Below are 16,805 nucleotides of genomic sequence, written 5' to 3' on the forward strand. Positions count from 1 at the left end.
CCATCCATCCATCCATCCATCCATCCATCCATCCATCCATCCATCCATCCATCCATCCATCCATCCATCCATCCATCCATCCATCCATCCATCCAACCATCCATTTTCTAACACCCTTGTCCCTAGTGGGGTGCCTAACACCATCTCGTTCCGGGCGAGAGGTGGGGTCATCCTGGACATGTCGCCAGTCTTTCTGTAGTTTTATCAATTCATTCTTGGTTTTTGCAAATTCCATATTTAAAGTTTTGACCACTAATCTATTACCCGTGAGGTATTTGCAGACTCAGAACTTGCTTCAGTTTAAAACATGATCTTAAACATTAAAAATTAAATTCTTTGTTTTCCGTTTGTTCATCGTTCCCTCGCTTGTAATTCTTCTAAATGTGCTGCAGCCGTGTCCGTGGCGTCTATGACGTCAGAGAGTGACTATGCCATCCCTCCCGATGCCTATTCCACGGACACGGAGTTCTCCGAACCCGAACAGAAACTCCCCAAGACCTGCAGCTCAGCCAGCAACAACGGCAAGAGTGTGAGCCGCACTTTTCAGTACATAGCCTTAAACTGTATTCAATGGAGGAAATATTTACTGCACAATCTAACGCTGAATTCTTGAAGTTCAGTAAGATTTTTTTAGATGTATTTTTGCAGAATGTAGTTGTTAAAACTGTTGTGTGTTTCAGGAGCCAATGGAGAAGTCAGGCTATCTGCTGAAAATGGTTAAAACGTGGAAGAAAACCTGGAAGAGACGCTGGTTCGTCCTCAAAGATGGAGAGCTGCTCTACTACAAGTCACCAGTATGTTGGAAACATATCTTCCTTTGATAGATGTTTATGGAGCGACTAGTTTAACTAAGAAATTCCCTTTAGTTTCTTTATTTTCTAGTCGAGATGAGAAAACAAGAGAGCATGCTAACAGGATGAATATCAAACAAAAACAACTGAAGCAGAAATGTTTAAAAGCAGCAAAGCTTTCTCCTATTTGTGCTTATTAGGCATTTTTAATCACTTTTAAAGGGGTCTCAAGTATTTTGACTAGTTTGCTGTACATCAACTTCGATCTCCTAAGCCCGTTTGGAAGCGTGTAATTGTGTAATAATTGTGGTTAGGACAGGGTTAAACTTGTATTTATTTATTCTGAAGCAGACCTCTGAGCTTTATTTTGAAAGTCTAAGGTAAATCCAGTTTTATATACATTTTTTTGGAGCCTTTCAGTGAATTTTCTCTCTATTATGTTCTATTAGTTTATGGTTGAAAGCCAATTTGAGTTTTAGCAAGCAGAGGCCTAGAAAGGCTTCTGCACTGGTTGCTATGGTGATTCCTGCTTTTGGCGGGAATCACCATAGCAACTGGAAGCTGGAACTTCAACAGACAAGCAAGAATTTAAGACTTACAGTAAACGTGTGACAACTATAAGTAATAGTGGAAAAAATCTTGAATCTTAAGCGGCACAGCCTTCTGTGTAGCAGACAGAGACATTTTTATGCGTCTACATTGTTTTATTTAGCAGATGTGACGAGTTAAAGTGACCCTTCACTTCCAGTTTTGAGTGGATGTTTCAGAGGAGAATTATAATGGGAAGGTTGGTGTGAACTTTGAACTCTGAGGTCACGTGATCGAAACCCTTAAGCCTTTATATCAGTGTGAAACCTACTGGCTGAAAGGCAACACAAATCTCCACATTCTGCTGTATAAAGTGTAGATGAGATGAAAAGTGTTGGGATGAAGGGAGTTTAAACTAAAGAGGTTTGGAGTATTTTGATGTTATTACCCAAAGCTGAACAGTCCGTGGTTAAAATGTAGAAATATTATGAAATTCAAACTCTGATTGTGTAAAAGCCATAAAAGGCATCAACATGTTTGACTATTGGTGATTTTGACTAGTGTTTCTACTGTAATATATGACTGAGATGGAGATTCAAAGAAAACTGACTTTGACTTATATTGGCAAAATCCCATTGGAGATATATTTTTTTTCCTTTTATGATTTTTTTTTACAAATAAATACAACGTATCCCTTCTAGAAATCAAACTTAAATATACTCTGGCTTTATCCTTTTAAACTGCTTCCCATCAGAAAATGATTTGTGTGGCTTTTATTTAACCTAATGTGTCCTATTAAACCATCCATCTATAATCTAGTTAGGAAAACGTAACCAGAAATTCAGTTTCAAAAACATGTTATTGTTGTTATAATGATCTAAAATCTCTAACGTTGACTCTTTCTCCATCAGAGCGACGTGATCAGGAAGCCTCAGGGCCAGATCGAAGTGAACGCGAGCAGCAGCATCACCCGTGGAGACGGCAAGCAAGTCCTTCAGGTATTGAGTTTAAATAAAAGGCTTTGACTTCAGTTCTCAACCAACCCTTGTGTTAATGTTTCTATGTGTTTTGTACTGTAGATTATGACGGGGAAGCATGTGTATTATCTGAAAGCGGACTCTCCTAACCTGCTGGAGGAGTGGCTGCGTGTCCTGCAGAGCGTCCTGAGGCTGAAAGCTGCCAGTCCTCTGTTCACTCAGCCAGACATCCGTCCCATCATGAAGGGACTTCTCATCAAGGTCCGCAACTATTTACTCACGTACTCCGACACTCTGCATGGAACGAACAAACGAAGGACAAGATTTCATAGCCCTTTTGACTTTTTATATTATCAAATTACATCATCCTACAACTACTTCCTGTCCTCTTCTTCGTTGTTTCTGAAAGTAGTAACATCCAGTTATTGATCATGTGACTCGTGTGAAGAAAAAAGCACAAAAGCATGGAGAAAGCTAATTTTGCATAATGGGTCCGCTTTAAAGTTTGTGTCTGTAATGTAACAAAATGTGAATAAGTTCATGGGATATTAATGCTATTTTGCAGACAAACTCGTGCATTTACCAAATTATTTGTTTTTTATGTTAAATTTTAACGTAGGTCTTTAACGTAACTCTTCTATTCCAGGTAAAGCACGGCTACTCGAAGCGGGTCTGGTGCGCTCTGATCGGCAAGACGTTGTACTACTTCCGCAGCCAAGAGGACAAGGTCTGTTTCTCCATCACTCACCAGTGGCGTACACAGACATTTTGGGGGTCTGGGGCTGAAATGGAAAACAGGGCACCTAGTGGAGAACAGGTGCCCTTAGTTTCAAGTGAACTAAGATATTTGCACTAGAAATTAGACCAAAATACTTGGTAACATTTTGCGTTTTTACAGTGTATCTGTATCTACACAAGACATAAAAACGTGGAAATGTATGTTTGTCTGATGGTCTAATCCAAACTGCGCCTGCTTCCAGTTCCCTCTGGGTCAGATTAAGTTGTGGGAGGCCCGGGTTGAGGAGGTGGACAGGTCAAAGGAGTCAGATGATGAGCTGAAAGCGTGTGGGCGGAGCTTAGAGGCGGCTCCCTTTACCATCGCCGTCCACCCTCAGGAGCAGAGCCCAACATACTTGCTAATCGAGTCGCGCCATGAAAAGGTCAGCGTCTGAAACTCCTCAAAATTTAAATAGTTTGGAATAATATGTGAGCTTATATTCTTATGATGTTAATATGTGGTTTTCTTTTGTTTTTGTTTTTTTAGGATTCATGGCTGTACCATCTGTCTGTGGCAGCAGGTACTACTGTGGGAAAAGTAGGCACCGAGTTCGAACAACTGGTGGGAAAACTCTTCCAACTGGACGGAGACGCCAGTGAGCAACTTTTATGAAATGGATTTCAAGTGCAAACGCAACAGTCGCAACATCCACTCATGATGGGCCTGAATGTTGTTTAAATTATGGGCTTTATTGTTTCTTAAAGGGGAGCTGATTGCATGGTTTTATACTCCCATGCGGGTCTCTACTGCTTCTGAAAACAGTCCAACCATTTAATAAAACCACCCAGCCGTCTTTTGTCTATAAGTTAATGTTTTTTGGTGTCTGGAAAATGAACGGTTTCAAAAACCTTCCAACAGTTGAGTCACACTGCTCTGTTACCTAGCAACCCCAGCAGAATTCCGCCTGTTACCTAGCAACTCAAGCTGAGTTCCAGCACATTTGGCCAACTGGTTTTACCGCTGTATTCGCTGTACAATGGCTGCTGGAAAAGACAAGTGTTTTGCTGTTGACTTACTATCCGGAAACCACTTGCTGCAAGCATGTTGGTTGTGAAGGAGACTCTACTTATGCTTTTCAAAGATGTTCAAACAGATGTCTCTTTGCAGCTATTTTCACATGCTAGTGTAAATGTGACAAGGGACCAAAAGCAGGAAGTGAAGGGCATTCTGGGTAAAAACAACCAAAACATACACTATTATCTTGCGCTAGTGGGAGAAATGATTAGTGATCTTTGGTCAGACATTTTGGGAAGGAGGAAGTTGCGCTCATTGTCTTCTTCAGATGCATTTATGTCATTTCCTTCTGTAGTTCTTGGTTCAGCGCCACCACAGGTGAGGAGGGGAACAGGTTTTTTAAAAGCTTTCATTTATTTCACACAGTACAAACCCCACCAACTGAAAATGTAATAAATATTGCAATTTTCTCTGCTGGCTCCTCAGATTCCCAGATCTGGAGAAATCCCACGCTGTGTTTCAGGAAGGAGGCTCTCTCTTCTCCTCTCACCACTCTGCCGTCACAAGCCCTGCAGACAGAAGCCGTCAAACTCTTCAAGGTACGCCGCACACTGCAAAAACACAAAATCCTGCTGAGCAATTTTTGTCTCGTTTGTAGTGCAAATGTCTTAAAACACTTGAACGAAGACAAAGCTTTCAAGTAACTTATCAACATAACATATGAGAGCTTGTTTTAAGCCAATTATTTCTTGATATTGATGAAAGTTTCATTGGCTGATTATTTCACTTATAACAAGACATTTTCCCCATGTCATAAGTGAAATATTCTTCCAATGAAACCAACGCTTTTTCATCAATATTAAGAAATTATTGACTTAAAATAAGCTCCTATATCTGTCTGAAAACTTACTTGTAATTTAGTTTAGTCTTAATTCAAGTGCACTAAGATATTTGCAGAAACTAGACCAAAAATAGTTGCTCAGATTTTGTGTTTTTGCAGTGAAAAAAGAAAACTAATTATTGTGCACAAACACTTGGAAGTTAATGATTTAGGCATTTCTGTTCAAACTCCGCCACCATAAAAAAAATTTTTTCCTACATGCCTTTTGCTCCCAGACCTGTCAGCTTTTCATCAACGTTGCCATCGACGCTCCAGCCATCGACTACCACGTCTCTCTGGCTCAGAGCGCTCTGCAGGTCTGCCTGGCCCATCCGGAGCTTCAGAACGAGTTCTTCTGCCAGCTCATGAAGCAAACTCGCATGAAGCAGCCGCAAAGCCACGCAGGACCTCTGCAGGTTGGAGCTTTTGCCACAAGATGGCGCCAGTTGCGCACTATATCTGGCATAGGGAAATAAAGGAAGCAAATGAAAGCTTTTCAGTTTTTGTCTGTCCGACTGGAACTAAGAAAGTTTAACTTTTTCACTGAAAATTTTATTTTGTTGTTTTGGTACCACTAGAGGGGGTACGAAAGAAGGTTCTGGGTTCAATTCCCAGCCCGGGGTCTTTCTGCATGGAGTTTGCATGTTCTCCCTGTGGATGGCGGGTTTTCTCTGGGTTCTCCGGCTTCCTCCCACAGTCCAAAAATGTGACTGCTAGGTTAATTGGCCTCTCTAAATTCTGTGTGTGCTTGGTTGTTTACCTGTCCAGGTGACCCCGCCTCTCACCTGGAACATTAGCTGGAGATGCACCAGCACCTCCTGACCCCACTAAGGGACAAGGGTGTTCAGAAGATGGATGTACCACTAGAATCTCTTCCTATCAGTCATCAGCAGGTGGCAGAAGTCGTTGAAACTTTTTGCGTGTTTCAGATTAGATTCCAAAGTATGATAGTGTCACCCAGCCGAACAATAAAAACTCACAGGCAGGATGAATCATCTCCCTTGTGCCCATAAAGAACCGGTTAGGTCAGACCTACAGTCAGAGCTTAGTTTTCATTTCACTAACAAATCCTACGACTCGGCCGTGTGACTCTGCTGAATGTGTAAGGCCTGTGTGTTTGTTTTTTTGCCCTGCAGGGTTGGCAGTTTCTGGCTCTCTGTGTCGGACTGTTTCTGCCGCGGCATCCTTTCCTCTGGCTGCTCCAGGTTCACCTGAAGAGACACGGAGACTCCAGGTGGGAAAACCGCCCAGACTCTGACATGGAGGCGTGGAAAACCACAAACGGAAGACAAAACATTTCAACATGATTATTTACAGGTTCAAACGCGAAGTTTACAGATGCAAACTGCAAAACACAAAAACGTAAATGCAAGAGAAAAACGCTGCAAACAAAAATGGTGCAAAAACAGAAAGTAGAAGCGCAGAATCAATTAATGATGAATTAAGATTAGCTCAATAATTTGCTTTCTGATCATAATTAGTTTTTTCCATGGTTTTGGTTGTGTTTTTGTTTGTATTTTTTGGTTGTCATGTTTTATTTTGGATTCTTAAAATCTCTTCCAGATCCAGTTTGGAGCCTCTTTCCACAAAAAGTCAATTTATTTCAGGAGCTTTATCAATAAATACCTTGTATAGATTAATTGCACACAGATTAATGTTTCAAAGTATTTATTTATGTTAAATATGATGAATTTCCATGAAAATATGACATTTAAAATTAGAATATTTCATCAGATCAATTTAATGTGGGTTTATTTAATACCTGCTTGAAGGTTTTTAATTTCCAAAAATACTTTTTAATCTGACAAATGAGATTCATCTGGGCATATTTTCTACTTTACTGTACGACTGTAATCATTGCGCCCTGGGACAGATCCATTTTGAACGTTCACCTATAGTATAATAATGTTGAGGAAGTTGCATATTGACGCAAAGTTCCTCATGAAGTCAAACATTATAAGTTCTGCTCCCGTCAGCTGTGCTTGGCTTCCCTTTCTTGCACTTCCTTTTAATGATTAACTGGCAGAACCGAACAATCATTAGGTTTTAAATGGTTCCCTTCTCATTCTTCAGCTTATTCACTCAGATGTCAAACGTTTTGGACTCATTTTTCCATTCAAAATGTAAAAACTGGGGGAATAAATGGAGCAATCCAGAATGTGAATGTCAGAACTCTCAAAAGGTGTAATGTTAGGTTTTCATTATTTAAGATTCTTCCATCAAACTAGTTTTGTTTTCCATCAACTAAGTTCGACGTACAGCAAGAAAAAAAGCCTCCAGATTATAGAATAGAAATATATAAACAATAATACTGCACAGTTATTAAAAATAACACTCATATTCAATGAAATGTGCAACCGACTCAAACCGAAGAATTTAAAAAAATTTACAAAATGTGTGAATTAGAGTCGTGCTAAGATAGTAAAACAATAAAATTATAAGAATAAACCCATAAAGGAATGAAGTTGAGATAATCCAGTGATAAAGTCATAATATCATGAGAATAAAGTCATAATATTACAAATTTATTTTAGTAATTTTATGACTTTATTCTCATATTATGACTTCTCAAAATATTATGATTTAATCTCACGTTATTAGAACTTTATTCTTGTATTACTATGACTATTTTATATCATTTTATGTAATATAACAACGTTATTTTTAGGATATTATGATTCTTAAAAAGAGGGTCAGAGTTTTTGCTTCAGAAGCATTTCTCGCCCTGCCAGGACGGAGGTGGGAAAGTATGCCATCTACTGCCAGCGCTCTCTGGAGCGGACCCAGCAGAAGGGCGAGCGCCAGGCCCGGCCGTCCCGAATGGAGATCCTGTCCATCCTGCTGAGGAATCCGTATCACCACTCTCTGCCTTTCAGCGTCCCCGTCCACTTCCTCAACAACACCTACCAGGTAAGAGCGCCAGAGTGCTGCTTCACTTTCTGGGCCCAAAGACTCGGCCAGCAACAACCGGAGCAAATCAAGGTTTCACTTGGTTGTGTTTATATCACTAGATATGAATATGTTTATCCCACTTTACGCTCCATTGACCTTCTGGTATGTTTCATAATGACGGTTAAAGTGAAACTTACATACAGCGTGATTTATAGTATGTAATTTTATTTATGTAGCTCATTTTCAGCAACAAGTCGATATAAAGCGCTTTACAGAAACTACAAGGAAATACAAACAAAATAAACCAAAGCAAAGAGCAAAAGAAGAAAAACCTAATAATGTTGATCCAAAGTAAATGAACTAGATACTCATAACCAGGGTTGGTAAGTATAAGTATCATCTGGTCTGGGTTGTGCTGTGGTGGTGCAGGGTTTAAGCACAACCCACATATGGAGGCCTTGTCACAGGTTTGATTCCCAGCCTTGGTGACCTTTGCTGCATGTCTTCCCCCTTCCATCATTACCCACTTTCCTGTTAATTAACTATAAAATAAAGGCCTCTAGAGCCAAAAAAATCTTAAAAACAAAAAAAAAAGTATCATCTGGTCTAATTCATTTTCTGGTTTGGAAGAATAGGAGTCTAAAAAGTAATTGCTCAGGTAGTTTTAATGGATTCCCAGTTCTAATCCCTGTTGCTGAATGAGTATAAATATTCTCTGGACTTTCTAAGTGTGCTCTAAATGTGTAAAAGTAACGAGTAAGTACTCCACAGTTTCTAAGTAACAATAAAAACTAAATGTTCCTGTTCGGAATAATTTTTCCTGGATCCTAACTTTGTTCTAAATCCTTTTCTGGGTTGCAATAATAGGAGTCTCTCTGTATAATAATCTAAAATTAATCTGATTTTGGTCTAACTAGTGAGAACTCTACAGATTCTAAAAACATAAAACATAAAATAAAAAGAGGAAAGGACACATTAGGGCAAATGGCAACATTCAGACAAAGCAAAGGGCAAAACAAAGACATGCGTGAAGGCGGTGACGTCACAGGGCCATGATGAGAAAAGCTCAGTTCATAAGTTCCTTTCTGAGACGGGAACTGTTCCCAAAGTTAAGGAACCAGCATCTCTCTGCGTTTTCCAAACCTCTTTTTCATAATCGGTCTTGTCGTCCATCTTTCTTCTGCTCCGTCTGTTTAGGTGGTGAGCTTTGATGCGTCCACAACTGTGGACGAGTTCCAGAGTCGCCTCAATCAGGACACGGGGATGAGGAAAACCGGACTTTCCGGCTTCAGCCTGTACACAGACGACCCCACCGGACGAGAACTGGAGCACTGCCTGTCAGGAGGCATCAAGGTGCGTCTTTCAATCGCAGGACGAGTCTGGCTTCCCCCGGCTTTGCACCACAATACATTAAAGATCTGCTGTTGTTGTTTCAAACTTCCAGAAAACTGCAAAACTGCGGAAACACTGAGATCCTTTGCATCAAAACTAAAATCGCATCTGCTTAGACATGCTTTTGAACCAAAATAAATGAAACACTGGCCAACATTTTTGATGTGTAATTTTAACGATGACACTCATCAAAATGTAATGTTTGTTACTGTTTTTCTCAATTGTTGACTGTGTGATGCTTTTTCTGACTTTGTGTTTTTATGAAGTAAAGCACCTTGAACTGCTTTGCTGCTGAAAAAGCTATTAAAATAAATTAGATTGACTGATTTAACATGCTGACACTGGGCTGGATGGGATTTTTGTTGGCAGATTTGTGACGTTCTGTCCAAATGGGAGCAGGCGTCTAAAGAGCAGCACTCTGGGAAGTCTGAAAACACCAGAACCGTCCGCCTTACCTACAAGAACCGGTGCTTTCTTTTATTCCTCAGTTCTTCTTTGCTGTGATGTAGAATAATTATTAGTAATTTTGTAATCTTTCTGCTTTGTCCGTCGCCAGGCTGTACTTCTGTCACCAGATGAGAGGCGAGTCGGAGAGGGAGCGGCTGCTGCTGGCTTACCAGACTAATGAAGCCATCGTCGCCGGACACTTTCCCGTCAACAAGGAACTGGCTCTGGAAATGGCAGCGCTGCTCGCCCAGGTCCGGTAAAAATCTCTCTCTCTCTCTCTGGTCGATTTTAAACTCAGAACTCCAGCATATCTCATGAAGCATCACTGTACCAAAAAAACATTTGACAAAAACATTTATTTCCTATGCAGGGGTGTCCAAACTTTTTACCAAATGGGCCAAAAACATCGAGTCAAAAGGACTCTATGGCCAAAAAGTTTTTATTTTTTACCAACTCAGCAATAAACTCAGCATGCAATACTTCAGTTAAACAGAAATGTATTTAGATATGTTGTTGAAAAAGGATAAGTAAATTATTGTAGATCCAAAACTTAAAATTGGGTTCTGCAATTAAAAATGATTTTACAAATTTTCTAGATATCAGATAGAAAAAATAGGACATAATTTAATCAATTTGAGTAATTAAATCAGGATTTAGGTCAGTTTTACTTTGAAAATACTTGCTGCATTTTGTCAAATCTATTAAATTAATTATAAGCAGATTTGGGTGCAGCAAGATTTCTTTTGAATAAAAGTCACTGGTTCTTTTAGAGAACCAAAAAGCAAATCCTCTATATAGTGCTGCTCTGTATAATTTCATGCAATAATTATTTTTTATTGTGAAAAGGAGTTAAATGGTTTATTTACATATGTTAAAGTATTCTAATATAGTATAAAATAAGTTTAAATGGTAAAATGAAAAATATTTCCTATTTTTATCCAATTAATCAATTAATTGTCAGAATAATCAATAGAATAATAAAATGATAATTAGCTGCAGCAGGTTGTGACTTTCTACAAGTTTTTAACCTAAAGTCCAAAAAAATTACATTTTGTAATTTATGCTAAAAATTTTACAAAAATGTATTTTGTTAAAGACAAATATTTCTTCTTTTTTTTAAAAAACTCTTTATCTGGCCAATGCGGGTTTGAAAGTGTAAAAACCTGCTGTGTTTGATCTCGTTCTCAGGTTGAGTTTGGAGATTTTGAACGGTCCTTGTTTGCTGGATCGGCTCAAAGTAAATCCAGTCAGACCTTAAAACAAGTGTTGGACCGATTCTACCCTAAACATTACCGCAGAACCTCATCAGAGGAGCAGCAGAGGTAAAAACACAAAAACAGTTTGCTTTTCGTCCCTGTTTACGCTCTCAAGTCTGATTTTAAGGCCTTATGATGACATTTGTGCCGTTTTCAGACAACTGGCGCAGCGTCTGTCCGCCCGCTGGGCCTCCCTCAAGGGGCGCGGTTCATCCGAGTGTGTCCGGATCTACCTGACTGTCGCCAGGAAATGGCCGTTTTTTGGTGCCAAGCTGTTCCAGGCGGAGGTGAGCGAAGCTGCCTGAGAGGCAAATGCAGCTTCGCCAAGTTTGGGCCAAGATTGAGCTTCACATTTGGATCTAGAATGGAAGCCAATCCAGATCCAGAGCCTGAAAAACGAGCCCGCATCATCACCCCTCCTCCACTGTGGTTGACAGTTGGTATGAGGTGTTTGTGCTGACACGCCATGGTTGGTTTGACTCCAAACAGAGTGCTGTGCATTATAGGTCTGAAACGATTAATCAAATCAATTGTGATTAATCAGATCAATCATGATTACTCAATTATTTAAATAATCGTCAACTAATTTATCAAACGATTAATCATTAACTGGAGTATACAGACTAAAAATGTCCGTTTGCTGAAAGAACAACATATTCAGAGCAGTAATTAAGCCAAAACTGTACAAAAAAATAAATTTCACATTTAAGATGAAAAACCTTCAATATGTTTAACCCTAAACTCTTCAAGTGGCATTTTTAGATTCACCTGGTTCAAATTCTGTAAAAAAAAAAAAAAAAAACTTTTGTTATCCAATTATTAATCAGTCAGTCATAAAAATAATCAAAAGATCAGACATTTGTAAATATTTCCATTTTCAGACTACCACTCCCTCCCCTGAGTCGGGTCAGAGTGTTTGGCTGGCGGTGCATGAAGACGGGATCAGCGTTCTGGAGCACAACTCGATCGTAAGCTGCTCTTCTGGAACAGACATGCAGTCATAAACACTTTGCTTTACGGCCTGTTCTTTGCCTCCATTGTCCTGTCGTTAAAAACATAAAAGCTTTATGTGCTCTGAAGTCCGCTCAGTGTCGGTAACGGTTTAACCTGTGTGTCAGAAACTGCTGGTGACCCATCCCTACAAGAACCTGATGACGTTTGGAGGCTGCAAGGAGGACTTCATGCTGGTGGTGGGCCAAAACATCGGCAAGGACAAACCTACCGAGAAGCATCTGTTTGCGATGGACGCCTCCAAAGTGAGCAATAATGTATTGGGATGATTTTACCACATGAGAATTTGAATATCACCTGATTTTCTCTAAAATATTTGAAAGAAAATGGAGCTCGTAAAGCTGAAATACCTTGGCACAATGCTATTTGGCGTTAGCAAAGCAGCCAATCCTGGAGTGCTATTAATTTTCCTTGGTGCTGATTGGCTGTAATCTCCAAGAGTGGCCGTAAAGAAGACTGTTTCCACTACATGTGCAAAATTCACATTTTGCACATTTTTTTACTTCCATTTGGGACTTAACTGCTTATAAAAACAACCTAAGTACTTGAAAAAACACCCAGACATATTTTGGTGTCTGGAAAATGAGCTGTTTCAAAGAACTCCCAATGTCACAGTCCAAGAGCACTGCACCGTTACCTAGCAACCCCAGCTGATCCCAGCCCTGTTACCTAGCAACCCAAGCAGATCTCCGGAACGTTTGGTTGGCTGGTTCTACCTCTGTATATTTTGTTGTTGACCTACTGTCCATAAACCACTTGCTGGATTCTTGTTGGTTGCGCAGGAGTCTCCATTTCTGCTTTTCAAATTTGTGTAGTTATACAATGATACTTTACCAAAGACTAAAGAGAAATTCTACAACCCGTAAGATCTGACACTACTCCATTTTTTTTGTTCACATTTTGTGAAGAAGAAAGTTTTATTCATGTCTTCTTCAAAGGTTTTTGTATCATTTTCTTCAGTGGTTCTTGGTGCAGCTCCACCACAGGCGAGGAGGGGAACTGGTTTCTCAAAGAGTTTGTTTTTTTCACCGTGCAATGTGAAAGTGAATCACAGCAGCTGAAAATATAGTAAATGTTGCAACTTTGGTCCCCAATCGAACCAAGTATACCAGTGAAAATGGGTTTAAAGTCATGGCCATAGTGAATGCATGTAAAACATTTGCTTGGAAATGTCATCTTAAAAGTTGCATCTAAGTGAAGTGAAGCAAAAATGGCAATCAGATAAAGTGAGATGCTAACAGGCCATTTACCCCTCTTTGTTTGTGTCTGTTTGGCTTCGTGGGACAGATCAGGGAAATCACCCTCCTCATCTCCAGTTACATCAACAGCGCTCATCAGCAGAAGGCCGCCGCCCACCACCTGTCCGCCCCGGCTCTGATGGTGGCCCAGCCCGTCAGCCTCAAGAGCAAAGAGCTGAGGAGCAAATCCCCGCCGGCGCTTGGACGCCCGAGCAAGGCCCCCACGCTGCTCTGACGCACGCCGAGCTTCAGCTAGAAAAACAAGCTCCGACTCCGTTATTTCTGCAGACAGAATGTCTCTTCAGTTCATGCTGAAAAAGTGATCTGTTTGGTATATTTAGTATTAAAAAGTGGAAACCAGACCTCTATTGGCTAGCAGAGGTTTTAGCATCTATTCTAAGTACTTGTTTGCTTGTGATGAGGAAGGTAATGCTATTTATTATTAACATTGTTCCTAAATCGCTCATAAGTCTCTGTGAGTTTGGTTTATTTTCTTCCGTGAAATTTTATTTAAAGTCTGTTTTTGCTGTTTTATTATTATTATTTGTTTAGAATCCAACTAAGCAAAAAGATGCAACAATTGCAGCTAGAGTTAAATCTAAGCATTAAAGAAACTCATATCTACTAATCAATAAATATTTTTATCATATTTTTTATCCAGAGAGCTGTTCTCACATGCTTTTTAGAAGTAAACATGAGAAAATACTTACGTTAATACACCAACACTTTGCAAGAATTAAAAAAATCCCGGTGCTCATGACGGCAACTTTTGAGTATTACCGTTGCTAAAAGGTATTGTTTTTACAACCGAGAGCAATTGATTATCGGTAATTAGAGTTGAAAATTAGGTTTTACGGATGGACCAAAGAGCAGAAGGAGGAAGTTCAAACCACCCAACAGCTCAACTTCAGAACCACTAAAACAGTTCTTAGTGCAGCATATTACTGTTAAAATCTTTCAAGTGTGCATGCAAGCTTAAACATGTGGGTGCTAATGCTTAATTGTATATTTTTCATATTTCTCTTCACCCACTTCAATTTGGCCAATTTTCAAGATGGCCACCATTTTTTAGCCTTACAAACCAATTATTATTGTCATAAAATGGTACCGATTTTCATTACTTGAATGAACTTTATGTGACATAATTTGTTTTTGACAGTGTGTGACAGAATTCCTTCATTCATTTAATTAAGTTGAAGATTGTTCTGTTTTACTGTAGAAATTATTCATCAAGCTGTAAGCGTGGCAGTAGTCATGTAGTTGCAACAGTTCGCCATTAGAGGGCGTATCGAATACTGAACGCTCCAACGGAAATTCAGCGCTCTAACGGCTGGTGATTAGCGGGGAGTTGCTCATATCTATCTGCTAACAGGAACAGGTACATATAAATTATTAATTCAATTATAGTAATATATAAGTATTGTACAAGTCGCTGAGTGTGTAATGTTTACATGTTATTTGTTTCAGTAAACTAGCTAGCAGCTTATGATTGAACCTTCACAGTTGATGTTGGGATGTACAGAATAGTGCAGCTATAATTAGTGTACATGAAGAAGTGAACTAAGGTAGAATAATTTATTTGAACAATACTTATTAATAGTTTGTTTTTTTAAGCCAGGTTGTAAATATTTATTTACACGAAGCAGCCCAACAGGAATTCAGCGATGTAACGGCTGTTAACAGTTGTTAAAGAAAGCCTAAAAACCATACCGATGTATTATAAAGTGTGCAACATATGATAATGCTCTTCATACAAATGTAAAGTAATAATATGTAGCTAAATCAGATACCAATACTGAAAGGACCTTATTGTTTGTGAGTCTCACACCACTGGTAGGAGATAAAAATGTGTGAAATGGACTCAGAAGCAGTTGTCTTAATGGTTAGCGTTAGCTTTTGCAATCTTTAATGTCTTTAGCGATTTGTAGTTAGCTCATGCAATTTAAATTTTTTTTAGTGATGTAGCATTAGCTTAATTTTTTTTTTTTACATGTGTAGCAGTTTAGCATTAGGATAGCTAAAATTGAGCGGTTTTGCTTTAGCTTCTGCTAATTTTTTATGCGTTTAGTTGTTTAGCATTCTTGTTTAGTGAATTAGCCATTAGTGGAGATAACTTTTTGGTTATCAGTGCTCACTTCTGGTAATAACTATTGCCAATTTTATGGAAGACATATTATTTGCATTACAACATAGGCAGCCATTTTGAAAAATGTCAACCAGAAAAATGTGTTTTCTTTGGTTAAAAATATGACACCAAATATACTAATCTAATTAGTAATTTTAGTGCAAAAAATTTGTTTTACTAAGGGCTAAGCACTAAGGGTTTTCATTTGAGCTATAGGGTGCAGTCCCTCAACAAGAAGTGAAACCAAATGAAAGCAGGAAATAAAATGCAGACAGCAGGATGCGGTTGTTTTCTAAAGTGTAGAGTAGGTTTTGTTTTGTGCTCCTAGTTACTGAACAGCCAGGAAAGCGGTAAACTTTAATCCCTTACTGCCTTCAGGCCATTCTGAGAAAGAGAATAACTGGAATCGGTTGACTCACTTGTGTCAAAGACTGTGTGGCAGAGTCTTGTATGGGCAAGTCTTATTGTCTTTAGGTTTCACAGAGAATGAAACGTAAAGCTCAAATGAGTTTTTTCAAAGAGAGATTATTGCAGTAGTGGTGTCTGGGCTATACCTTAGACCGGTTCTGTATTGTAATCTGTAAGGAATGGATTATTCTTGATGAAATACATGTTCTTTAAAGCAGAATACCAAACGTAGGGCTGTTTGCCACTGTAAACAGTTTTAATACCACAAGTTCAGTTTAACCTGAATTCATAGTTCTTCTGCATAGGGAAAAGATGCTGATTTATTTGTAAGAACCAAACCACTAATCCATGAAATATCAATTTGCGATGTGGCAAATATGATTGATATTATTCATAATTTGGGCATTGAGTGTGGAACCAGTTTCAGTTTTATATGGAAAGATTATCAATACTCCAAACATGTTCTTTATTTTGTCAACATGTACCATCAATTAGAGCTTATCAGATTGGATGAAATCAAAGTACATTGAAGATGTAACTGTTTATGCACATTATAGGAATATAACATTTTATTGTCAGCGAAGAGATGTAAATAAACAGAGCAATTTTTGTAGAAATTTATTTTTAAGTATTTTAACTGAGACATAGCTTTCTTGGTCCGTTATTCCCTCCGGTTTTGGATGCGGCCAGAAGGATTTCTCATACTTTTTGACTTTTGGATAGTTATGAGTAACCATGGCAACAAGGTATTTTGATCTTATTTTTTACAAGTTGAAGGAATCTTCAAATTCAAACCATTTCTCCCATTGATAATAATGGACAATAATCATATACCCTACTTCAATGTCTCTCTGGTCGGCTTTCTAAGCATATGGTCAGATAGAGATGTAAAGAGGAGCGGCAAAAGCAAATGAGGTGGATTAGCAATGGTTACCAACTCCAAGTTACCTACCGATTTGTGTATTGGTGGATAAAAGTGAGTATGAATGGATGAATGTGACTGTCCTGTACAGCGCTTTGAGTGGAAATGATTGGAAAAGCGCTATATAAATTCAGTCCATTTACACGAAAATGTCAAAAATTCAAATACACATTTCTAATATTTTTTAAAATATCCGAAATACAAAC

At 38.8% G+C, this 16,805-nt stretch overlaps 1 protein-coding gene across 6 annotated transcripts in view; it reads left to right on the plus strand.

Annotated features, from left to right (window-relative positions):
- Positions 1–15,631, plus strand: part of plekhh2 (pleckstrin homology domain containing, family H (with MyTH4 domain) member 2) — a 32,743-nt gene extending 17,112 nt beyond the window's left edge. For 4 of the 6 annotated variants that reach the window (XM_008430390.2, XM_017309107.1, XM_008430392.2 and 1 more), the window contains 19 exons: positions 393–529; positions 681–794; positions 2,231–2,317; positions 2,399–2,557; positions 2,943–3,023; positions 3,277–3,456; positions 3,561–3,669; positions 4,506–4,627; positions 5,145–5,324; positions 6,045–6,142; positions 7,641–7,818; positions 8,998–9,153; positions 9,562–9,659; positions 9,749–9,890; positions 10,828–10,961; positions 11,053–11,182; positions 11,777–11,863; positions 12,014–12,151; positions 13,194–13,608. In XM_008430390.2, coding sequence (XP_008428612.1) covers positions 393–529; positions 681–794; positions 2,231–2,317; positions 2,399–2,557; positions 2,943–3,023; positions 3,277–3,456; positions 3,561–3,669; positions 4,506–4,627; positions 5,145–5,324; positions 6,045–6,142; positions 7,641–7,818; positions 8,998–9,153; positions 9,562–9,659; positions 9,749–9,890; positions 10,828–10,961; positions 11,053–11,182; positions 11,777–11,863; positions 12,014–12,151; positions 13,194–13,379 — 2,516 coding nt within the window. In that variant the 3' untranslated portion in view covers positions 13,380–13,608. Of the gene's footprint in view, positions 1–392; positions 530–680; positions 795–2,230; positions 2,318–2,398; positions 2,558–2,942; positions 3,024–3,276; positions 3,457–3,560; positions 3,670–4,505; positions 4,628–5,144; positions 5,325–6,044; positions 6,143–7,640; positions 7,819–8,997; positions 9,154–9,561; positions 9,660–9,748; positions 9,891–10,827; positions 10,962–11,052; positions 11,183–11,776; positions 11,864–12,013; positions 12,152–13,193 lie in introns of all 6 variants that reach the window. The other 2 variants (XM_008430388.2, XM_008430389.2) reach the window with 2 other exon arrangements.
- Positions 15,632–16,805: the final 1,174 nt, after the last annotated feature.

Source organism: Poecilia reticulata, linkage group LG15, assembly GCF_000633615.1.
Source record: "Poecilia reticulata strain Guanapo linkage group LG15, Guppy_female_1.0+MT, whole genome shotgun sequence".
Taxonomy (NCBI): Eukaryota; Metazoa; Chordata; class Actinopteri; order Cyprinodontiformes; family Poeciliidae; genus Poecilia; species Poecilia reticulata.